Below are 25,004 nucleotides of genomic sequence, written 5' to 3'. Positions count from 1 at the left end.
GAAGTTTGAATCCCCAAATTAAGCCTGGGAACCCCAAATCATCTCAACCTAATCATCTAATGGATTGTCTTCTCCATCCATCCATCCATCCATCCATCCATCCATCCATCCATCCATCCATAGACCCCAGGATTATCTTCAGAGATCTCCTACTTAGCCCTGCCAAACAAGAGAAGGCAGAGAGAAAAACTAAGGAGAAAACATTTTAAGTGGGGACGCCCCTGAACAACTTGCCTGGGCCCTGCACCACCCTCTTTCAATACTAAATCAAGCTCCTGTTCTTCATCCCTACCTTCAGTCCTCTGCATTTCCAAGGTAGCATTTTTTTTTTTTGCTTTTTCAGATTTCTAATGGTGTAAGTTTCGCTTGGGTTTCGTTTTGTAATTATTTTCATTCTGGTTTTACGCTGACTTTTGTTTGATTTGGAGGGGGGGTTGTCATAAGCTCTGCTTTGTAAACTGCTCCTGGAAGAGCTTTGGCTATTAGAGGGCACAGAAGTATAATAACTAGGGAAGAGTAAATGGAAACCCCCCTTTTTCCTTTCACCCAGAAAGTAACCTTTGTCTGTGCACCTGACATTCAGCCAAAAGCTGCCCACACAGGCATTCTTAGGACAGGATCTCAAATCTAGAGAAACAAAATCTGGACCTAACATTCTTGGATAAATGCAGGGGCTGCACTGTGGAGCTTTTTACACAACGCATCACCAAATGTTGAAACTCACTACCTATGCAGTGCTTGCTACCAGCTAGGCTGGCTTCCAAAAAGGGTTGGACTGATTCATGGAAGTCCTGGGGATCAAGGGCTATTCCCAAGCTGAACTTGAACGTCCTTGCTGAAGTGTGACTCTGAAGGCCATCTGTTGGGGGACTGGTGGACTTCCTTGGGCAGCTGGTTGAGTGAGAACAGACTGGGGTGAGAACAGACTGCTGGACTAGATGGGCCGAGGGTGAGCGCCATCTGGCAGGGCACAGCTTATGTTCATTTGAGTTTGAGCCTGTGGCTCCTGAGGAAGTGGACAGGATCCTTGGAATGGCCACCCATTGACTAGATCCATGCCCCTCCAGGTTTGTGAGGATCACTCAAGAGGTGATATGTGGTTGAATCCTGGAAGAAATCACCACAGACTAAAGGAAACATTGTTTTTACACAATGCGTAATTCAGCTTTGGAATTTGCTACCCCGAGATACGATGCTGGCTACCAGCCAGGCTGGCTTCCAAAAAGGGTTGTACCGATTCGTGGAAGTCCTGGGGATCAAGGGCTATCAGCCTTGGTGGCAGTGGGACTCTGAAGGCCACCTGCTGGGAGACCCGTGGGCTTCCTCGGGCAGTTGGTTGGCCACTGGGAGAACAGGCTGCTGGACTAGGTGGCCCAGGGGGCCGACCCAGCAGGGCACGGCTTACGCGTTCTAATGTCCTAAAAGACAAACTGATCTGTCCAGAAAAAAACATCCGTGATAAGCATCCTTAAGGGCTGGAGCATTTTATGCCAGCCACCCCTGTCCTGGCACCCCTGAGGGAATGGCGAAACCTTCCACACAGCAGTCATTTTGTGGGTGCGCTCACAACAGGCTAGCAACACTGCAACCCCCCTGCATTCGCCTTCGATGTCTAATAGCGGTTAAAAATTACCTGGAGTCTTTTTGGGGGGCGGCTTGGTAGTTTTGGGCTGCTTGGTGGTGGTGGTATGGGGTACATTCCAGCGGCCATCATCTGCAGATAGGAGAACACGTGCCCTTCAGCCCAAGAAGCCAGGATGCCCAGCGATTACATTACCCCAGTCGCCTTCCAAATATGTCAGGTTGCAGCTTTTGAGAGCTGTGGTTAAACCTTCTCAACGCCTAGCCCACATTAGGGAAAACAAAGAGGCTGATGCCCCTTTTTTCCAGGATATTGGTTAACCTCCCATTCTAGCCGCCTGCCTAGGATCACCTGGTGGTGTCCCATCCAAGTTCCAACCAAATCCAATCCTACTTGGGTTTTAGGGATCTTTTAAAAATGCACCTTTTTCCATGAACCTTTCCCCAACCATCACCTCCCCTAACATCTGGGATTCCTTAATAGGTTCTTTTTCCTTCTGACTTTATTGGGCTTGTTTGGAAGCTGGTTTGTTGTCATCCTTGTTGTTTTGACAATGAACAGCAACATCCAAATCTATTCCACAAATAAATAACCCGCTTGTATTCAGTGTAAACTGAAAGTAGGAATGAATGAATGAATGAATGAATGAATGAATGAATGAATGAATGAATGAACAAATGAACAAATGAACAAATGAACAAATTCTTTGCCATCAAAGTTGTATTTCCCATTCACAGCAGGTTTTGGAGTCCCCCAGGGCTTCAGGGGAGGAGGGCCAAGGGTGTGACTGCCAGAAACAGGAGCCGAGACTCACTCACCTGGTTTCCTTGGATAAGGACCGGTGGTGGCCTTCGCAGGCTTGGTGGTTCTCTCCGGCGGGGAATCAAAGAAATCCGACAGATCGAGTTCACCTGCTCAAGAAATCGAGGGATGCCGTGAAAAGGGATGCCTGCTGCAGGTCTGAAGGGGAACACCGGACCCCTTCACTGCTCCATGATGCAACCCCCCCCCCTTTTTTTCCCTTGTGCGCCACAACATCATTCACATGCCCCAAAGGGGCAAAGTCTGCAGGGCAGTCCTGTGGGTGCCACTGCTATGTCCCATTTTATCCTCCCAACAGCCCTCTCAGGTAGGCCACCGCCAGTGTTGCAAAGGCCAATTTTCCATTAAAAGACAAAGGTTAATTTTTTTCATGTTTTCCAGGAAAGAGCCCATCAGAATAGGGTCTGTTGCATCTTCCATCCTCATGCTCCAACTGGAGAGCCCAGAGCATGCCAAAGTGATTCCTGGCTAGGAAAGGGGTAATGATCAGCTTGTATTTGATGGAGCGCCACTCTAAAAAGTTGTGTATTTTAGGTGCATGGTATGGGCAGCTGGAGAGAAAGAAGCATGCACTCCATCAATTTTGAGGAAAGCCTAGCAGTGTTTCTCAAACGTGGCGCCTTTAAGATGTCTGGACTTCAACTCCCAGAATTCCCTAGCCAGAGGATGTCAGAATCCCCAGGAATTCTGGGAGTTGAAGTCCACCCATCTTAAAGTTGCCAAGTTTGAGAAACACTGGCCTAGAGGAATAACCCAAGATAACAACTGAGGGTTTCCCAAATGAGACCGGGCTTGTCAGCCTCTATTTGCAACTTCCTTGATGGCTGTTTGGCAAGAAAGAATAACAACAGCCAACTGCCCCAGCTTGGCTTAAAGCCGATGGTCATGGTGGCTGGGAGTGATGGGAGTTGGAGTTGCAGAGCACCCACAGCTGCATTAAAGGATTAAGAAAGCAAACCTCTCACCTGTCCCGCCTGAAGGCTTCCGGGGTGGCTTGTGAGTAGCTGTGAAAGACAGAAGACGCGTCAACGGGCTTCCCTTCCATGTAGATGCAAACCAGCCGGTGCGGGCATTGCAGTCTTAGCTGGGTTTACTCAGAAGTAAGACCCCCTCCCCCAGAGTTCAGCGAGGCTGCGTCTCAAGGGTTTATAGCAGGGCAACCTTAAACTAAAGTGAGGGGAGGCATCGTAGGCCAGGAAACAAAGGGGGTTCCATTAAAGGCGTAAGCTTCTAATGTTTGTGGAAGGAGAACGCTGACTTTCCACGTCATCCGAAGCGGTAACCCAGTTTTAGCTGGCTTTTGGCTTAGTAAGAGGGTTAGACCACTGCGGTTTCTAAATCTTGGTTTATGCTTCAGCGCAGGAGCTGAACTTGCGGGACTAAACGTGCCCCCCCAGAGCCCCTCCAGGCAGAGTTACAGACCACGTGATTTCCTGAATAAATAGACAAAATTACTCTAGCTGCATCCATGTCAGTGACTGGAAACCCTTTATGGACTTTTTGCTGAAAACGGAAAACAATGGACTTGTGATTTATGGGTCTGACAATTCGAGAGGGTAGAATATGGAAAGAAGGGAGCCACGATGTAACTAGAGAGAGGGGGGATAAAATATAAATGCATTTATAACTGCTGCAAAGGAGATCGGAAGCCGCTCCTTTATATCTCTTTTTTCTTTTCTTTTTCTTTTATTTCTTACTTATTTACTTATTAAAAGTAACACTTCTTTACTTTTCTTTTTTTCTTTACATTTGTATTGTTTTTAACTCTGTAAAAAATCCCTTCACTGAACTTTTAAAAAATTACTCTATTTGCATCCTTTTGAAAAGGGACTCAGCTTAGAGGGGGGATCCAGACTTTACTCCCCCTGAAGTCCAGGCATATCCAGGCCCCACCCAGATGTGAAACAGCCCCTCCCACTCTGCATTGCTGTCCTGCCCTCCCTGGCCCTTGCCTCACCAAGAACCGTGAAGAGCCGGGACGGGACTCAGCCACGGCTTGTCCAACCAGCCATGGTTTAAAAAGAGCCCGGCTTAATTCCGACAGGCAAATTGAAGAGAGTGAGCCCCAAGCAAATCTCTACTTCAATGCCTCCCAGTGGAAATTCCAGAACAGGGTTTAAGACATTTGGAAAGAAGAAAGAAAGAAAGAAAGAAAGAAAGAAAGAAAGAAAGAAAGAAAGAAAGAAAGAAAGAAAGAAAGAAAGAAAGAAAGAAAGAAAGAAAGAAAGAAAGAAAGAAAGAAAGAAAGAGGGAGGGAGGGAGGGAGGGAGAGGGGAGAATAGAAAAGGGAGGGAGGGAGGGAGGATAGGGAAGGAAGGAAGGAAGGAAGGAAGGAAGGAAGGAAGGAAGGAAGGAAGGAAGGAAGGAAGGAAGGAAGGAAGGAAGGAAGGAAGGAAGGAAGGAAGGAAGGAAGGAAGGTTGGTTCTGCTTTTGTGCAAAAAAACCCCCTGAGAATAAATTAAAGGATTTTATATAGACCTCAGAAGCAGGGAGCCTGGGGCAAGCCCAATCTGATAACATATTATCAAGCCGCACAGTTAGATTCCATTCCTTATGGACGACTCTCTGCTTTATAGTTTGCCTTTGTAATATTTTTTAACGAAACACTTTATTTTCCGTTTGGCATTTTCCTTGATTGTTTCTTCAGCTGTAATCGCAGGAAGCCCGCCTGGCCACGAGCCCTTCCGAGAGCTCATCCACAGCCACGACCCCACTGCCCGTGGCATCCACGGAGGGAGCAACCGCAGCGTACTCACGCCTCTTGGTCGGAACGAAGTCATCCAGCGCGTCGGCCAAATCCAAGTCCGAGTCGTCGGCGTATCCTGGGGACCAGAACGAAGAAACCAAAACTAGCAGGGTGGTATGTTGCTAACCTACAGGCTGGGGAGAAGGGGAAACTTTTGGAACTGAATGGGCTCTCCCATGTCCCCCAAGCTGACCCAGTGTTTTTGGCAGGGCTCTGTGGCTTTCCAACTGCCGGACAAAGGATCATCTCAGTCCTCCTTTTCTCATCTTTAATAGACGGGAAATAAAATCTGCCAGCCTCAAGGCAGCACCTATGGCCTGATCTTTCCATCTGCCTCTCATCTGTGGACACACTCCCAACTTTTACACCCAAATCATCTAGCAAAATGCTTTCTGAGCTGAAGGATGCTAATTCTGTCGCTGCCCTGAAAAAGGCCCAAAACTGCCCGAAACGCAGCTCTGTAGAGTCTTTCGCCCTGCGATATAAAGTATTTTAGTCCTGCAAACCCACTTTCACAGCCCAGTCCACACAAATGCCCTAAAATATTGGTGACTGCGCTGAAGAAGAGGCAGCCCTTCACTTTTATTATCCTTTTTTACTCCGTTTCAAATTACCGTTGACTTAAAATCCCCTCTCATCTTCATAAAATTTTGGATTTTACATCTGCAAGCATGCGGAGCCAGTAATATCTGCCAGGTTTGCCAAGTAGGAGGACCTCCTTGACAGAAGGTGCCAACAGCATTTCTCCTATCTACCTGCTACAGGGACATAGCGAGTGCCACCTGAGCTCTGGCATCTCGTGAATAAATTTAAGTCAGGACAGACAGAACCAGCCATGGTGGAGAAGGAGGCTCTAGAGAAGGGGAATACCAGCGTTTCAGGGCATGAGCAACAAACTGGGACAACCCTCCAATCTTGCCCCACATCTCGATCATCAGAAACCCAGGCCCGCTTGATGGCGAAACAAGCCACGTTTAAACAACTTGGAGGCAGACAAGAATTCATTCCCTTAATATATAAAAAAAGGTTTTCCCTCTTTGCTTCCCATTTCTGCCCCGGAAGATTAGAGCAGTTTGCAGTAACGGTGGTGAGAATGGGATGTGGGAATGACCTCGGGAGACAGGAGGAAGAGCCGCAGACTAGGCAACGGTCAGATAAGCGGCAGCTGAGCCTGCCGAAGGAATGGGGGTGCGGCAAACATCTCAGAAGGGAACTCCCTAGTTTCTTGGACTGTAATGGTGAGGGGGGAGAGATTACTGTCAGACTTGCAAGATTCTGTTAATGTAACCTTACAAAAGTTACAGCTAGTACTTCTGTGTGTGCTTCTTGTCTGGACTACCTCGCAAGGATGACATCAATCTTGCAAGTCTGAAAGTACATCTCTCCCTCCTCGCCTTTACAGTCCAAGAAACTAGGGAGGGTCCCTTCTGAGACATTTGCTTCCTTCTACGGACTCAGTTGCTGTTTGCCTGTCTAGTCGGCGGCTCTTCCACCTCTCTCCCAAGGCCATTCCCACAAACCATTACAGGTTCCTGAATCAAGGCATTGCCAAAGCTAAGACCAGCTTAAATTTGGAAGCAGCAGGCACTAACAATGTGCCTTAAACGTAGCTCTTGAGCTTTACAACTTTCGTGTCACAAGGAAATAACGGACGTCCAATCCTCCCACGTTTTAGATGAGTCCACTCTCTGCCACTTTCCATCATCATCATGTTCTCACAAGGTAGAATTAGGCTGAGGATCACCCATCTAAGATGACCCAGGAATCTTGATGGTGGCTGAACTGGAATCTAAACTTAGGTCTCTCTAATACCCCTCTCTTATCTAGCCTTCCTAATCTGGGGCATCCTAGATGCATTGGACTACAACTCCCAGGACACTGGTAAGAATCTGGGAGATCCAGACTAATACACCTGCACAGCTGTTCAAAACCCAACAAGACAGCTTCTAAAACATCACAATTTCTGCCAGATGAGAATGCAAACAGAAAGCACATTCTCAGGCTACAATTCTTAGTAGTAGCAACAAGGAAATGAAACCTAGCTGAACAGACTTAAGGTTACATTTATAGTCACACAAGATTGTTTCATCCCCTTCTTTCTCCACCACCCCTCTTCCCCCCTTGCCTTCATACTTTATTTCTCCGCCGCTGAATTCATGTTAAGGACAACCAAACCATTCTAGTCCAAGGTGATGCAATTAACAAGTGTGCTTTTAATGCAAGGCAATGAAATCCTCACAATGAGCCATTTTAAAGGGAACAGAAATGATCCATCAGAATGTATTATTTTATCACTTGGGCTGCAGGCTTCAAGGTTTGGCTTATATATATCCTTGGGAAATTTAAGTTCTGCCCTTCAGAAGGTAATCCTTCATACCATAATATGAAAAGACCTACCATAAAACTGCAGGTCACAATATCTCACGCAGTGGATCCAGATTTAAGCACAATAGCGCTAACCCACTGAAATCAATGGGGTAGCATCACCATCATAGCCTAAATCCCTTTGGGAGGAGTCTTCTCTCCACAAGCCCAAGGCCCAACCCTATATTTATATCCCACTTTTTGTCCAAAGAAAATCCGCTGTTATCCTGCTAGCAATCTTCCAAGGTGTTAACGGCAGGACCAAAGTCATCCATGGGCAAGTGTCATGTCTGAAAGTAGGAATCTGAGCCTCTGCAAGGTCCATATTTGATTTTCTTAAGCACTACACTCATTGGTTCAGCCACTGTTTATAAACATTTAGGGTTTGAAATATTTACTGGGTTTGAAATCGAAACCCCAGAGGGACGGCCTTGCCAAATTTTGCAACTCGCACATGTTGTATTGTCTATCAGATGAAAACTTGCCAAGTGCTGCTTTCTGCTGGTCTCCACTAGTTTCAGTTGTGACCTTCAACCAGGCATTGAACCAGTTGTCAGACAAATCCCCCCAGGAATCCATTCTTTTATTACTCTGTTCACAAACAAGGACTTTGCTCTTTTTACTGGCTTTTAAAGCCATTCCCAGAGTTCAAAGTAGCAGGGGTGAGCAATAATGTCCTGCGGTCACCAGCAAGGTTGGTGGCTTCTATTGGGGGCGATGGCACTGTCCAGCTTGCTTTGGTGCCCGATCCCAGTTTCAGAACTGCACAATCCTCGCTGGAAAATACTCACCCCAAAGTCCTTCCCATAGATTTGGGGCTCAGAAAATAGCACCCACACGCATCACCCTCTTCTCCAACCACAGAACTAGCTGCAATGAATATTTCTAGAGCAGATCAACCACCCAAGTCAGCGCAATGTCTCCATTGATTTCTCCCATTTTTTGCCAGTGTTCCTTCCATAAGGAGAATGGTAGCTTACAGATCCCACTCCTTACAAAGCCTAAATAAGCTGACTCAAGAAAGAAGGAGTGCTTGATGAAGCCCCATACAGAAAGATAAACAGCAGTGGCCAGGGAGAGAGATTTCCCAGTTTTTCTCCAACACTGCTCACTTGATTTGATGAAATCACATCAAGAATTTGCTACTGAAAGTTCTTCCAAAGGAAGAGAGAATTACAGTGGAAACCTCACAGGTTGAGTCTGGTCTCGTTGCATTGATTAAGTAGCAACAAGTCAAAAAGGGTCTGCATGAATGTCCCGTCTTTCATTGGACCGTCATTTCTCCAGCTGCTTGCAGCTTCCCTGGCTTCAAAGGTTTCCATCCGTTCCCAAAGGAGATGAAATCCCAGAAGGAAATGCTCTCTATGAGGCTTTTTCAAGCCAAGAACTGATTTTGCCATAGTCTGCTAAGGCTCCTTCACATGGTCACTCTCTCCCCCAACCTTTACTCTTCATTCACAGAAACCACCATTGGTCTCCTCTGTGCAGACCAGAAGCAATTGTGGGTTACTGGTGTTTTTGGGGTGGGGGAGAGAATCAAGCAGAGGCTTCCTGGAATAATTTTTTTAATATATATTTTTTTATTCCGTTCAATCGTGTTCAATTCTCGGAGACTGCCTGGACAAGTCCCTGCAGTTTTCTTGGCAAGATTTTTCAGAAGTGGTTTCCCATTCCCTCCTTCCTAGGGGCGAGAGAAAGTGACTGGCCCAGGGTCACCCAGCTGGCTTTGTGCCTAAGGCAGGACTAGAACTCACGACCTCTTGGATTCTAGCCTGGTGTCTTAACCACTACACCAAACTGGCTCTCTAGACAAATGATGTCTTACTATAAGACTTGACCTCCATGTTGTTATACACTAATTCAGACCAGGAGTTGCAAAATGGCACCGTCACCAGAGTATGTCCAGATTTCCTCCTGAAACACTTTATTGAAACTCTTTAAGAATTTTGAAGATACAAATATAATTCCTGGTTCAGCAGTTTTGTTCTCTGTCCACACAGTATAGATTGGACTATAGGTTTCCATCAACCCCAATGTACCTCAAGTGACATATCTTCAAATTTAAGACCCACCAGGCCTGTCCATATTCATAGGTAAGTTTTCATACGCATTGCCAAAGAGTTATTGATAATGACTGAAAATTTTGTTTTCAATATGCGAAGATCAATTACAATTCTTTCTTCAGAAAAGAAACCCAGGCTCCATACATTAGAGTACATCTACTGTGGTTCCACTTTCTTATTCATAATTTTCTTTTAAGCATCTCAGATCTATAATCATCATGGAAGATTACTGGCTTTATGTTCTTTAATGGCAGATAATACCATGCCATATTGATTTTGTATTTACAAGTTTAAATCAGTGCAATAGAGACAGCATAAAAAACAGTAAATAAACCCAGCATCTTCTTGAGATAGCTTTGGGATTAAAAATGCTATAAAAAAAGTAATTTGACCATTCTGCTGACTTGGAGATATTCAACCTGCTCTGTCTACATCACCCTCCTTGGAGTTTGTTTAGCAGTCCTGCAATTGTGTTAGTAAAGGCAGAAGAAGCTGAGAGCGGCAACAGACGATTCCAAGGTGACCAAAGGTCCATCTAGCGCCTCTTCGTGTTCAACAATATAATCCAGCATTTCCCAACCTCAGCAACTTTAGGATGTGTGGTCTTCAACTCCCAGAATTCCCCAGCCAAAACCCTGCTATGGTCCCATTACATCTGGAAGGCATCAAGTTCGTTTGTTTTAACCATGGTTGGTTGAATAAAGAACAAACGGTTGGGGAACACAGCACGACACACCAAACTATAAACGATAGCACATTGTTTGGGATCATACAACATACCAAAAGAAGTCAAACAAGATAAATTATGACTTAGCATATGTGGGCATCCAACCATCCAATCTTGGGCTGAAGATAGTGATTTCTTAATACCAGAAGTTGTTGGATAACAGGAGCTGGAAGAAGCTGTTGCTCCTTCATGTCCTGTTTATGGGCTTCTTCTTACACCTGTTTTGCTACGTCCAAAGAGAACCTTTGCCCATCAATCTCTGCTTCTCTGAGCACCCCAAGATCACACCCTCATAATTTCAGCAGCGACATGGTCTATATTCAGTGACTTAATGTTTAACCTTCCCCCCCCCCACAAAGTAGACATCAAAATGACCCCCTTCACCCCCAAATGAGATGAGAATTTGCAACATCTGGCGTCTCTTGGTGGTTCTCAGCGACCAAGAAGTATTTAAAAAAAAAAGAAAACTGCAGCCCCCAGGCCAAAACCAAATTGGCCATCCCTACCTTGGCATTCACAGGGGGAAGCAAATGACGCAACAGTGTGACACAAGTATGACACTGGTGTGATGTCATCACTCTGAAATCCCTCTGGTTTGCCATGGACTCTTCTGTGCCCCCATTTTACCCTAATTCCAGCAATACCTTCTTCAGATCTCTAAGCCTGACAGTTTTTCCCATAAAGGACTTTCATCTGATTTACTTCCTCCCAACTCCAAATGCAAAATACGAAGCCAGCATCTGCTGAAATGTTCTCATCCACTTTCTGCTCCACTCTGGCATCGTTCGTGTAAAAAAAAAACCCTCCATGCAACGCCATTTTTTAAAAAGTTACATTTTGCATGGCATGCACGAAAAAGCACTGGAGTCACACAGCTTCACAGAGGAGCATCTCATGTTGCTCCTAGTGGTCACCCAGAGCTCAATGTTTATTTTTATTTCGTAAATGATTATTTTTGGCCGATACGCCACTTGGAGGACATGGCAGCCTCTTCCACCAACAGGGGTCAAGCAGGGTGTTTTTCTGTGCCACGGCCGCATCAATTAAACATCAACGTGGATCAAAGCTGTTTGCCAGAAGGAACAGCAGGATTAACTCTCACACTGTGGGGATCTAATCACTCACTTTCTGGGTGGATTTGCTCAGGCTAATCAATTTCTGCAAAGGCCTCCCAGATTGGGAGCATGTAGAATTGCCAAGACAGGGTTGCCCCCAGTCCTCCATTTTCACAAAGGGCAAGTGATCCATCATGGAGAACATCTATCTATCTATGGGGTCACTAGGAGGTGAAAACGACCTCATCGTCATCATCACCACCACCACTGGTGACTGAAAGACGGCCATAGATGCACAGCCAGGTTTGAATGTAAAACAAAAACATAGCATTCAAAACGTCTTCCTAAGGTTAATGGAGCCATTGCCAAACTTTACTCTCTTTCTTCCACCTAAATACGAGGTGTAAAATTTTTTCTCATTCTTTTGAGGATTCAGAAAGTCAGTAAAAAGAGGTGCATTTCAATCTTGTAATACAATTGGAGAAGTAGCTTTGGGATGAGAGGGGAGTGGAGTTTGAACCTCGTTCTGTGTGCTCTCAGCCCTGCTAGGTAGACCAGGCCATGAACTCAACTCCACAGGAAGGCTAAAACTACTTTGATTGAGATTGGCTATAAGGGCAGAATCTTGCAAGTCTGAATGTGCTGGACCTCCTCCCCCTCTTATAGTTCCTTGAAGCAAGGAGGTGTCTACCTGACCCACTTCCAAGTGTCATCTGGACATTCTGGCCTTAAAAAATGCTTCAGGCCCTTTTGCCTGGGCAACAAATCCTCCATCAAGGTCATCTTCTTACTCTCTACAACTGCAGGCCATGAACAGACTCCATATCTTTGGAATCAAAAGAGCAAGAAAGTGAAACAAGAGATTCCTTGGACCTTCTGTCCTAGATGCCCATTAGAAGTTACCATGACATCCCATGTGTCATGATGTCATCACAGAAACAATGCAATGATGGGATTTGCATCAGTCATGAGACGATGACGATGATGATGATGATGATGATGATGATGATGTCGTCTTGCAACATGGGGTGTTGCTGTGGCTTCAAAGGGGTGCTTATGACCCAAGCACAAGGTACAATTTAAAAATTCTTTCTGATGAGTTTATTAAACTTAGAGGGCTTCACTTCAAGGAAACCTGCTCAGGGTGAGGTTGTGAAGAGTCTAAATGACACAAAGCCATTGTCTATTTAGGCTTACAGCATACTCCCATTGTAGCCATCGTTTTGTTTTTCCCAATTAGTTCTCAAAGCAATCCAGTGAGTCAGAAACCTTGGATAAGAACTCCCAGGAATTGTTACCTTCCCATACCATTTTAAAACCCACCCTAGAAATCAACTGGCTGAACAGCCACCCCCCGCCCCCATCCCCAAGGAACCCAAGCATTGCACGTGAGCCTACAAAACGAACAATCTGGGCACCAAAGCCTACCCCAATCCCCCAGATGTTCAATCCACAGGTCTTCATCAAAAGATAATAATACCATGGTCCAAATACACAGAGGAAAGTCCAGACCATTTTAAGGTCTGCAGAGAAGAGGATGCAGCCCAATCTCACCGACATCAACACCAACACCAACACCACCCGAGTCCAAATATCTGGAAAATCACAATGGGGGAACAAACCCAAGCATCCTTGATTCAGTTCCTATGTTTCCCTTGTTTGTTGGCTGCTGAAAACGAGTTCTGTTTTCTCCATCTTCACCACCCTCTCCTACCGACAACGATGGGTCTTGATCCTGCCTTACTCCCTCCAACACCCATCTCCTGAGGTTTAGGTTCAGAGTTCAGGCCCTCTGTTCTGCCACCGCCTGTTCCTTATGCAGCTTCTTCAAGGCCGACCCTCCACTCCATCCAGCTCCAGTCCTTGGCTGGACTTTTTGCAGAAGGATCTATGTTTTCACAGAGCTCCCCCCCACCCCTCCATCCACTTACTGGACAGATCCAGGCAGGGAGGAAGGGTTTGATTAGAAATGGGAAAGGAAGCACTCTTTAAAAAAAAAAAAAACTTCCAAGTTAAGCAAAAACTGCTGATAAAGAAGTGCAAAAGAATGTAGCTTGACACTGTGTTTATTTTTGGATCATTTTTCTAAAATTGGTTGGGGATAGAAATAGGAGAAAAAGGAAGGAAGATTCAGGAGAGTTCACAGGGAGGGTCGAAAAAGTGAAGATAGGCGTGATCGCACTATCAAAGCAATGCCCTTTTTTTTACCTGTGTCACACATGTAACACACTAAACAGGTGTGGGGCTTCAGCTTGGCACAGTTGGGGGCGCCATCTTGACGTTTATGACCCTCCCCACAAGGATGGGTTGTTTCTATTTTTAAAAATGTTTCTAAAATATAATTCAGAAAAACAGAAATTTAGAAATTTAGAAATAGATTTTTTAAAACTAGAAATTTAGAAATTACGTGCTATAGTGTCTATCATCCTTGACCAGCGACCACACTGAGACTGATAGGAGAAAAATGTCTAGAATACCAGTTTGCCTTCTTGTGTAATAGACAGTTGAGAGGTTAAGGAACCCTAAACTGTTGTTAAGTAGAAAAAGGAAGAAAAGTTTCCAATGCAAATCAAAGTAAAGACTTCTGGTGCAGCCTCCAGAGACCTTCAAAAGTTGGTTCCAAAGGGAGAAATGAAAGTAAACATATTCATTATGAAGGCTGTACGATACTTTGAAATTAAATTCCAGAAAAGTTCTTGGAGCAGGCAGACCCTATACATAGCATCTGGTCTGCAGCGCTTTAAAGCGGCTGCATCTTTTTCAGGACTGTGTTCAATTGCAGAAGGCTGCCATGCAATCCCCCCAAAAATGCAGCTGCTTTAAAGAGTTCCAAACAGATGCTATCCTCATGCTCCAAAGCAGCTTTTGCAAATTACTCCCAAGTGCTACACTTACGCTGTGCACTTACACAATGCACCCAATTTTAATTAAATGTAAATGGAATGAAATCTAATTTAAGGTTTTGTCCTAGTTTCATCCATTCCTTTGTAGAGCCCGGTCCCAAGGCATGCCATCAGAAGTGTGGATTTGGCCTCCACCAAAAAAACACTACACATCCCTAACTGTATTTTAACACTGTAACTAGAGAGGGCCATAGAAACAGAGTAGTTTCCCCCACAAGGTCTAGAAGGGAAGAATTTACTTACAATTTATTTACTTACAATGTGGTCAAGTAATGTATCATTTTGAAGAAAGGATATTTTTTCATTGGGTTTTTTTTTCTTTTCTCCACACTAGGTATGAGAATTATGGGATCGTGAGCTCCTAACCAGAGGTCAGCTGAGGTTAAGGTTACATCTTCAGCAAGAAACAAAGGAGGATTTCAAAACGATAAATAAATGCCCTTCAAGTAAATCAACAGTAATTTTCGCTTGAATAGTTGCATTGTCTTGGGGGTCACTCAATATAGTACCAAGGCACCCATCCTCACTTCTGTTGAAATGCAAAGTGAAATTTAATTTAACCAGCCAATATTTTAAGTTGAAAGGTAACCAACTAACTAACATTCATTTAACTGATTGACAAACAAAACGATTTCCTATTGAATCTCTGTTTCCAGAGGAGGAAAACTGAGCAATTCCAGGGGAAAAGGAACTTTTTTTTTCCCAGTGGGGCAACTCCTTGCTGTTGAATATAAAGTGCCATTCCCATCCCTCACTTCTGCAAATAGTTCATCTCCTCTGCAAAGGAACTGAACACAGCCTCAGCTCAAAAAGCCTCCTTCAAAACTGAGAACGGTGCCTTTGTGTGAAAAACGGAAAACTGACAAACGGACCAGCAATAAATGATATATGTTTCACTTCAAGCAGGTGGCGGGGAGGAAGAAATTCTCCACCGAAGAATTCTTTGGAGACTCTTGGCAGAAGAGCTCATGCTGGTGAAGCAACAAGGCCGCTGAATGGCAAATTCTGGGCATTTGGGTCCATGAACCTCCTTTCCTTAAAGCCACTGACCAAGATGGCAACAGGCAAGGTTGGGAAAACTTCTAGGGCTCGTGACCAGCCGGTGAAGGTGGTGGCCGGGACAACCTCCATCTATTTTATGGGCTTGGACTGCACCATCAGGGCCACCGTCTTGACTTTTTTAAAAAATAATTTTATTCAAGTTTATATGATGCAGATAAAACTAATGCAAACTATGAAAGATAAAAATATAAAAAGGAAAAGGAAATTAAAAAAAGAGAGAAAAGTGCAGAAAAAGAAGAAGGTGCCTTATGCTTGGACCTCACCTGCCTTACTCCTGATTTCTGGGTGGGGATTCAGACTGCTTGTATAGAAAAAAGGGAAAGAGAGCTCTTTTAATCAGAAAAGGAGGAGGACAGATCCAGAACGTTTCTTCGCTTTGGGGAAATTAAGAACCACTCCTCCCTTCCGGAATGTCAGCTCTAAATTATTTACAATACCTTCCCCTCTGTTCTAGACTGCCCTTTTCCTTCAGGAGCCAAAACACAGCTTCAGTGGAAATCTCCCTTCATTTACCTTCACAAACAACAACCCTGTGAGGTGGATCAAGCTGAGAGAGTGTCACTCCAGTGAGCTTCCACGGCAGTGTGTAAATATACATCTGGATCGTCCCAATCCGAGTCCAACCTCTTAGCCGCTATGTCACAAGGAGTAGTACTTTTTAAAACGTAATGCAAACTTGCCAATGAGGAAATGATCAAAACTGGTACTGTCCTCTTGCTGTTAAGGCGATAAGATCTGCCTACCAGCCCTTCAAGGCAGGCCAAGTCAAGAAACAGGCACTGCAGGGAATTCAGGAATATTACTTTCTTATTGTAGAGTATAATAGCAGAATTTTGAAAGCCTATCCAAGTTTCTCTCTCCCTCCCATCTGATACGAAATACAATCAAGGCAAGATTGTCTTGAATTTCTTTCTCACCCGTTCTTCTGTCTCAGGACTGTGTAGAGCAGTGTTTCTCAACCTTGGCCGCTTGAAGATGTGTGGACTTCAACTCCCAGAATTCCCCAGCCAGCTAGGCTGGCTGGGGAATTCTGGGAGTTGAAGTCCACACATCTTCAAGCGGCCAAGGTTGAGAAACACTGGTGTAGAGTCTTCAGTTCCCTTCAGAAGCTCTCACTTACTCAACAGCTCTAAATTCTCTTGCGCCTTCTGTTCTGCGCTGCCATCGACGTCCTCACAACCAGCTTCCGCTAATGAACTCGATATATCGACTGCCGTTCTCAATCTTTCACCCAAAGAAGGCAAAGTCCACAGTAAACTCAACGCTTTCTGCAGAGAAAATGGGCACGGGAGCTTACTTCAGCCCAAGAATCCAGAGAGGCAAATCTCAGGTTTAGGAAGATGGTCTATCAGCTGGCAAATTGGATGAGCCACACGTCTTCCGAGGTGTCACCAGCTTGTCCCCCTTTCTCTTCCCTTTCAAATGAATGTGTAGCATGTGCCTTGCTATGAACGTTGAGCCAACTTTGGGCCTGTGTCTCCTCCAGGGCCTTTTCTACTGGTGCTTTCATTTCAGACCCTTCCCATGGTTCAGGCCGAGAATCAGTCTGGTCAAGCTCGTCAGCCTCTGAATTTGATTCAAACTCTTTTTCTGTGGCATCTGTAGGAGAGGTTTGGATATGACTAAGTCTTCCTCTTGGCTTGAATTTGTGCCAGTTCAAGGGCCAGCTGTCTGAGATCCACCAGATGTTCTGGATTTGAGCTCTCCACAAGGGATTGTGGTAGTTGTAGTCCCATAGGCAGGAAGAGGCTTCAACTGCCTGGCCCAGGAATTTCCCGCCTCCCAACTTACAGCCTCCTTTGGCTGCTTTTAATTTTAAAGAGGGGGGCACTTACTCTCCTTTTCCCACGAAGTCTGAAATGCACGGGCTCCTAGTCCTCTGCCCACTGATCAGCTCTACCCGCCACCTTATCAACTTGATCTCTCAATCTGAAGAAGCTTTAGAAGCAGTTGAGCAAACTGTTTCTGGAACTCCTCCAACAAATGAGAGCTTCAGTCTTCCAGGATACATCCTCAGAGGAGAAACACGTTCCTTTTTAAATCATTCATGGTTGTAGCTCAACCCTTCTCTGCCTTGGAGTTTCAACGGCAACCGCTTTTTGTTCTGGCTTCAAACAACAAACCAGAGAGGGAAATCTGTTGCAGTTCACGCGGTGAATCTTTTTATCTTGCTTTTGCCTCTCCCCCCACCCCCCTGCAGCTATAGCTCCTCCATTCATTTTGTAAATTCCACTGAATTTACCAAGCTGCCTCCTTTCTGTATAACACACCCATCCAATCACCCACCTCTAAGCTTCTGAGAATTTGGCAGCTGTTGCCCGCAACGGATTTGACTGTGTAGCAACCCACGATGCAGAGTGGGCTGTCTGCCTACCCCAAATTCACCCAGAAACCCCGGCTGAGGAGGGACTCAACCTGGGTCTCCCAATGCCTTTACCACTATACCGGATGATTTAACATGTAACCGTAAGGGCCAGAAACTCTTCTGGAAAAAAGGAATTTCACGAGTTTTTTCCCCTCCCTGTACCAATTATTAAGCACCGGGACAGAATAATCCATAAAAAGGCCTCTCTATTGGCTGCGTTTGTGTGGCACTTACACACACAAAAAATAATCAAAGACGTGGTTTCAGTGCTTAATCTGATCCCCTGTTTGAAGGTAACAAGGAGGCTACAAAACGTTTGATTTCACGTCATTCTTTCTCGAAGGAAAGCAGGCCAATCTCCCCTCTCTTCCTTTCAAATAACTGTACAACAAATCACAAAAACGGTGGTCTTACCCTTCACCTGCAAGCTATGCTATTTTTTTAAAAAGTCTGCTCCTTCGGATGACTTTTCTGCCCTACCTGCATGTGCACACGCATCTGATCAGAAGCAGAGTGTCCTATAAATAGAACATTTCTCCCCCTCTGCTTGGAAAACATGGGCTAACATCCTACGGTGCTACCCTCACTGATTGATTATGTGCCATCAAGTTGTTTTCAATCCCTGGCAGCCACATATGTAAACAGATTTTCTCCAAGATGATCTGCCCCGAACCTGGTCCTTTGGGTCTTCCAACAATGCCCCCATTGCCGCTGTAACTGAGTCCATCCCCCTTGCTGCTGGTCGTCCACTCCTTCTCTCCCTTCCACCTTTCCCAGCCTTTTCCGGAGAGCTGGGTCTTTGCCTAAGGTGAGAACTCTGGGTTGATTCGTTTGAAGATCCATCAGTTTCTTTTCTTGGCTGTCCACCATTCTCAGGAGCCTTCTCCAACGCCTCAAGTTCAAAGGCATTAATATTCCTCCTATCCTTTTTCTTCAAAGTCCAACTTCATCATCCATAGCGTGTTACAGGGAAAACTATCGTCTGCACGATTCTGATCTTGGTAGGTACAGACACATCACACCAACTGAATATATTTTCAAGGCCTTCATGGTTACTCTACCAAGTGCTAGCTGGCGGCATCTTTCTTGACTGCTTGTTCCTTTACTGTTGATGGTTGATCCTCAAAGGCAGAAGCTATCTACCACTTGGATATCTTCACTGTCAATTCTAAGGTTGTTTGTTGTACCTATTATCGTTAGTTTGGTCTTCTTTATATTTAATTTTAGTCCCATTTTTTCACTGTGCTCCTTGACTTTTATTACTAGAGCTTGCAGATCCTTTGTATTTTCAGCTATCAGAGTAATTTAATCAGCATACCACAGGTTATTAATGTTTCTTCCTCCAGTTTTAAAGCCACGCTCATCTTCTTCCAATCCAACTTTCCTTAATATATATTCCCCGTATAGGTTGAATGAGTAAGGGGAGAGTATACAACCTTGTCACATTCCTTTGCCAACCTGGCGCCAGTCTGTTTCGCCATGTCCTGTCCGTACTGCGGCTTCCTGACCTGTATATAAGTTTCTCATGAGGACAATGAGATGTTCTGGGATTCCCATTTTTCTGAGCACTTTCTACAGCTTGACGTAATTGACACAATCAAAGCCCTTTCTATAATCGATGAAGCACATACTGACTTCCTTTTGGTATTCTTTGGCTTTCTCAATTATCCAGCGCACATCAACAATAATGTCTCACATTCCTCGGCCTTTTCTAAAGCCAACTTGAACATCTGGTGCTTCTTTTTCCACACAGGGCTCTAACTGTGTTGAACGACCCTAAGCATTATTTTGCTTGCATGTGAAATGAAAGATATTGCACAATAGTTTGCACACTCTGTTAAGACTCCTTTTTTTGGTATTGGAATACAGATTGACCTCTTCCAATGGTTTGGCCACTCTGTTGTTCTCCAGATTTGCTGGCATAGCTTGGTTAGAACCTTGACTGATTCTTCTCTGTTGCTTGCCGGGTTTCAGTGGGTCTTCCATCAGCTCCTGTTCCTGACTTGGTAATGACCGGAGTACTGATCTAACTTTATCTTCTAGTACTAGAGGTTCTTGTAAGTAGGGAATATCAACTTACTTACTGTTCTTGCTACACCTTCCTAACTATAAAAGCAACACCGTTTCTTCTTTGTTGTTCTGAGTAATAAACAGTGGGATCTTCTGACTTGAAAGTGTCCGATCCCAGTCCATCTCAATTCGCTGATGCCCAAGATGTCAATTTGCAATAGTTTCATTTCATCTTTAGGTTCGCGCTTCTCACGTTCCACATTCCTACCGTAGCCTTTGCAGCTTCGGATTTTCATTTCCAGTATGGCAACACCAGCAACTGGACATCCCAACGGCTTTAATCTAACCATGTCATAAACCCCATCAATAGTCCAGAAGATGCTCCGCTCTTCCTCAATAGCGTGTTGAGGGCCATCGGACCTGAGGGGCCCACCATCTGGCATTCATCATTTTATATTTTCTATCCATGTGGTTTTCTTGGTAAAAATACAGGAGAGATTTACCACTGCCTTCTCCCGCTCAGTATGACTTGATGCCTTTGCTACGGTCACTAAAGAGATCATTTGCCTCCAACATCTTCCTATATTTCTGCCACCCAACATAGCTAGGCAGTTGGGATGACCTTCCGGCCTTGAGTGACCCTGTTGGGAATATATACTCGTGGCATACACTCCTGACATTCTTCATTCATCCTTCCCAGGAACAACACACATGCACATGCACACACACACCCGCCACGGTGAGACAGCACAGCAGGACTTGGGGGGGAGGGGGCCACCCTCACACATTGCTATAAATACAAATGGAGATTGGAATCAATTCAGCCCCTAGCTGTGTGGCTAGAAAAGACTGGCCCCTGGTGTGAATGGGAGGATTTAGAAGCTTTAAGCCTTAATTAATGAAAACAACAACTTATCTTTTTGCCCTCTGGCTGAATCATCGTTTAGGAATTAAGTTTAACAATGAAATGGGGCACTACCATTTTGCAGGTAGAAAATAGAAGGGGAGGCCCCCAGCGATATCATGCTCACCCCCCTTCCTGCACTTGAATTTCTCTGGCCTGAATATTCTCTGGGTGCCTCTACAAATGCTAAAAGTACGACAGCAACATTTATCTGGTTAATTTCTGAAAATGGTTTTACTGGCCAAAAGAATTAGGGTGAAAAAAACAAAGAGAGAAACATCACAAATGGAGAGGATTTAGGTCAAACCCTAAATCTGGATTATGTCTCCAATGTAGAGGTGAACAGCCATTTTTTATTCAAGTCAAAACTTCACTGTGTCTGTTTGGGCTTAGTAGAGTTTACAATGATTGAATTCACACATTCATTTGTTAGATTTATCTTCTGGCTTTCTCAGGAATCAAAGGCCCAATATGTGACTTCTGTTCCTCCCACAACCCAGTGAGGCACAATGGGATGAGCAACAGTGCCTGATCCAAAGTCATCCCGTCACCATCCATAGCTGAAAGGAGACATGGATGTCCTTAGTCCTTCTCAATGTTTTAACCACTACAAACATAGCTAGCACATTGGGTAAAATCAGGTTTATTCAGCAAAGCATGATGAAACAAATCGCGGCTGAGGGTGAAGCATGAAAAAGGTCAGCATTTAAAACTTGATAAGACAACGGTCAACCACACTTCTTGCAAATGATGGTGGCTCCATAAATCAGGTACCACCACAAGAAGGTCCTGTTTTGAATCTAAGCATCTACGCAAGACTTCCTTCTTGATCTCCGTATCTCCCAGGGAATGAGATGAGCCAAATGCTTCCTAAATTGTTCTTGAACATCCTCAGTCCAGTCACAAAACTAGAGCAATAAAGTGACAGGGCTGATTATGACAGCAGACATAGAGGATTTACAATACGACTGAACGGGCACATCTAAATGGGATGAGGCATCCTTTTAGACCTTACGAATTAATCCCCCAAATTGCCTCGGTAGCAAATGAAGTGGCCTAGGGCTTCGAAAATACTTGTGTCATTGTTTCTTTCAGGTTGAATGGTGTCTTTTAAACACATGGCATTTCTTTCTGTCTGTCTGTCTCCACACCTCCAAGAAAGCTAGCTATTAAAAGTGACTATAAAAAAGCAACATGTCAGTTTAAACAAAAATTAAAAAGCAAACAAAGAAGTTGGAACAAGGCATAAGAGAGTAACTTTTGATGAATTATGAGATCAAACGCAAGGCAAAACAGCAGGATGCTGGAAAACCATCATGGTCAGGGGAGAGATTAAGCAATTCCATAGACTTTGGGAGCCACCACTAAGAAGTCACTGTCTTTTGTGCCCATAAACCACTTAGTGCAGGTCTTTGCACAAGAGTCCAGAGAAATGAACACATTTGCTCAAGTGTTTCTTTACTTCATTGTTTTAGCTGCTCAGTTCCAGCTGGGTTTTTGGCTATTTCAGCTGCTTGGACTATTACCTATACAGTAAACTCCCCAAAGACAAATGACAGGCAGTAAAGAAATATGAATATGAATTCTTCTTCATCCTCATCCTCATCGGAATACATTCCTGTGGGTATTACCAAGGCAACTTGGGAAAGACTCCTGTCCAAAATTTTGGAGAGATGGTACCATCAGAAGCTAGCTGAGAAGTCAGACCATCAAATGGTCAATCCCTTTCGACTGAACCATCATGTTTCAATACTGTCTGTAGAAGAAATACATTTCACATGGCACCTTTTTGGTGTAATAAGCTCCTCCTTTAAACCATGCTTTTTTAAAATTGTTAGCTATGCAGGTCTTCCTTTTATGTGACAACTTCTCTCCCCCTGCCCAACTTCCAAACCAACGAATGATTTGGTTATTCTCTGGAGAAGTCATTTCCCTTTCCTATGGTAAATCTAGGTCCTTAAATCTTTTTCCTTGTCCAACCGATGTTCTTGCCATCTTTGCCCCTTCCCCACCCAAAAAATCTCCCTATTTGTGTTCTTGCTGCAATCCTGCCCATCACTTCATTAGACGTGAACCTGATTATATCCTCATTTGTTTTCAGAAGGCGACTCCTAGCACTGTAACCTTAACCTGGATAAATTAATTCTACCGTGGTGCACATCAAGAAGGAGCAGTCGACAGGCGGGGGGCGGGGGGGGTGTGGCTGGATAAGAGAAACTGCAGACCAGCAATTGCCCCTCTGAATCTGCAATTCCGCTGAACCCGCTGAACCTTCCCATGGCCCTGAAAAGACTGCAGGATAAGCCAGCTTTTACGCAGACTTTCAAGTCTGTTCTTCCAACAATGGCCAATCTGTCTGCCTCCCTCTCCCACTCTGCAAGGGTTGCAGAGAAGGAAACATTATATTCGAGATAACAGAAACCTCCCCTTCAAGGAGCCGGCGAGCCAGAAAGCCCAGTCAAGGGGGCTTTTCCAGATATTAAAGCAACGGCTGAATGCAGAACATCTTTTTTTCCCCATGCCAGGGAAAGGGAGCAAAAACCAGAGCCCCTCTCTGGAGGAACCCTCTGCCCGAGCTCCGGAGGACCCGCCCCCTCTCCAGCCAAGCCCAGGAAGTCCCTCTATTGTTCTCCTGGAAGGGTTCAGAGAAAACGTTTCAGGTTCGCCCTCCTGCTCGGGGACGCGGGCAGAGCTGGCCCTTCTCTTTTGCCCAGCCAGCCGGTTGGTTGCCTGCCCGCGCCAGGGATTTCTTTTATTTAAAAAAAAGCAAGCGGGCGGGGGGGGGGACCTCACCGGGACGGTGCTACAGCAGCATCAAGGATGCAGAAGTCTGCTTGGCTACAGTTTCTCCGCCGGGACCGGAGACGCAGCCGATCCGCCCGCTGGCGGGGGCGTCACGCCCTGCCTCCCCTCTCCTCCCCGGGGGCCCCGATTCTTGACAGGTTCCCCCCCTCCCTCCTCGCCCCCCTTTTCAAGAGCCTTCGAGAACGCCACGGACCCGCTGCCCCTTGCAGGGAAGCTGCGGCAGTGCGCAGCGCCGCGCCCCCGCCGCCCCCCGCCGCGCCAGCGTCCTGCCCCCGAGCTCGGCGCCCTCGGCCACAATAGAGTTAAGGGGAGGGGGGCGGCCTTTCCAGCGGGGAAAGCGCCCTCCCCCGAGTCCCTCGCAGGCCGCGGCCCCCGAGCCCGCCGCCCCTCCGCGCCCCCCCGGCGGCTGCCTTGAACGGGGGCAGACGCTCCGCCGATCTCCCCCCCCCGGCCAGGCCTAATGGCAGCTACCCACCTCTCCTCGGGGGGCCGGGGGAACATGCGCAATGATGCGCCAGCCCAGCCCAGCCCAGCCGAGGCTGGCACCGAGCTGCCCCCTCCCCGGCCGGCCGAGCCACCCGGGGACGGGCGAGGCGTCGCCGGGCGCGGCAGCGGGGCGCAGGGCACCGAGGGCGGCTGGGCGGGCGCGGCGAGCGCGGGCGCCCGGCTGCAGAGGCGGCGTGGCGTGGCGTGGCGTGGCGTGGCCGGCTTACCTCGGCCGCTCAGGGCGACGGCGAGGAGGAGGAGGAGGAGGGCGAGCAGGCGGGGGCGCTTCCCGGCCATCTCTCTCCCGGGCGGGCGAGGAGGGCGCGCGGCGGAGCGGCGCTTCGCAGGCGGCGATCGGGCGGGCGGCAGCAGCCTCTGCCTCCGCTGGCGAGGGACGAGGCGGCGGGAGGAGCGCGGAGGGGAGGAGCGCGCCGGCCGGGCACGCGTGGAGGGGCGGGACGCGGCGAGGGCAGGGGCGCCGCGGAGGGGCCGCGCGCGGAGGGCCGGGCGGCGGGGCGACCTCTGCTCGGCTGCGCCGGACCCCTCGCTGCCTGCGCGCCGCGGCCCGGGCCAGCTGGCGGGACGGAGGGAGGGATGCAGGGCAGGCAGGGGAGGGCAGGGGAGGGAGGGTCTTGCAGTCGCCCCGCCCCGCCCGTGCCCCCGTCTCGGCTGCCGGCCCCGGCTGCCCGCCGCCCCGCTCGCGCCCTTGCCCGGGAGGAGGCGCCCCCGCGGGCCGGCAGCTGCTCCCCACGGCTGGGGGCGTCAGCGCCGGCCGCAGCCGCCGGCGGGCATGGCCACGAAGGGCGGGCGGGTGGACTGGCACCCGCCGGCTTGGCCTCCCGGCCCCAGGACGGGAGGGAGGACGCCCGGCGCTTCTCGGCTCCCTCGAAAGGTAGAATGGCCGAGTCGGGGCACCTCTGGAGGTCATCGGGACGGGCCTCTGGGGACCGCGGCCAAGCGGCCAGGGTCCGTGGGGCTCCCCCTGAAGAGGGGAGTCAGGCGTCACGTAGGAACGATGACCGGGCTGTCTTAGGAGCCCAGGTGAGGAGTCCCTAAACTGAGCAACGGGTTGCGAGGCCTCATCTCGGAAGAGACTCCAGAAGCTGCCAG

The 25,004-nt window shown here is 47.0% G+C and overlaps 1 protein-coding gene across 2 annotated transcripts in view; it reads right to left on the bottom strand.

The window, feature by feature from the left end:
• Positions 1–24,479, bottom strand: part of CD99L2 (CD99 molecule like 2) — a 44,419-nt gene extending 19,940 nt beyond the window's left edge. For both annotated transcript variants that reach the window (XM_088151527.1, XM_088151528.1), the window contains exons 1-5: positions 24,122–24,479; positions 5,161–5,226; positions 3,370–3,408; positions 2,401–2,493; positions 1,634–1,714 (exon numbers count right to left, since the gene is read on the bottom strand). In XM_088151527.1, coding sequence (XP_088007653.1) covers positions 1,634–1,714; positions 2,401–2,493; positions 3,370–3,408; positions 5,161–5,226; positions 24,122–24,191 — 349 coding nt within the window. In that variant the 5' untranslated portion in view covers positions 24,192–24,479. The remainder of the gene's footprint in view (positions 1–1,633; positions 1,715–2,400; positions 2,494–3,369; positions 3,409–5,160; positions 5,227–24,121) is intronic.
• Between the last annotated feature and the right edge of the window lie 525 nt (positions 24,480–25,004).

The sequence above is a fragment of the Python bivittatus genome, unplaced genomic scaffold, assembly GCF_059951505.1.
Source record: "Python bivittatus isolate LINGU-HERP-01145 unplaced genomic scaffold, Pbiv_v1 ctg000670_np1212, whole genome shotgun sequence".
Taxonomy (NCBI): Eukaryota; Metazoa; Chordata; class Lepidosauria; order Squamata; family Pythonidae; genus Python; species Python bivittatus.
Note: the sequence above shows the minus strand (reverse complement) of the source record. Positions and strands in the feature narration are given on the sequence as shown.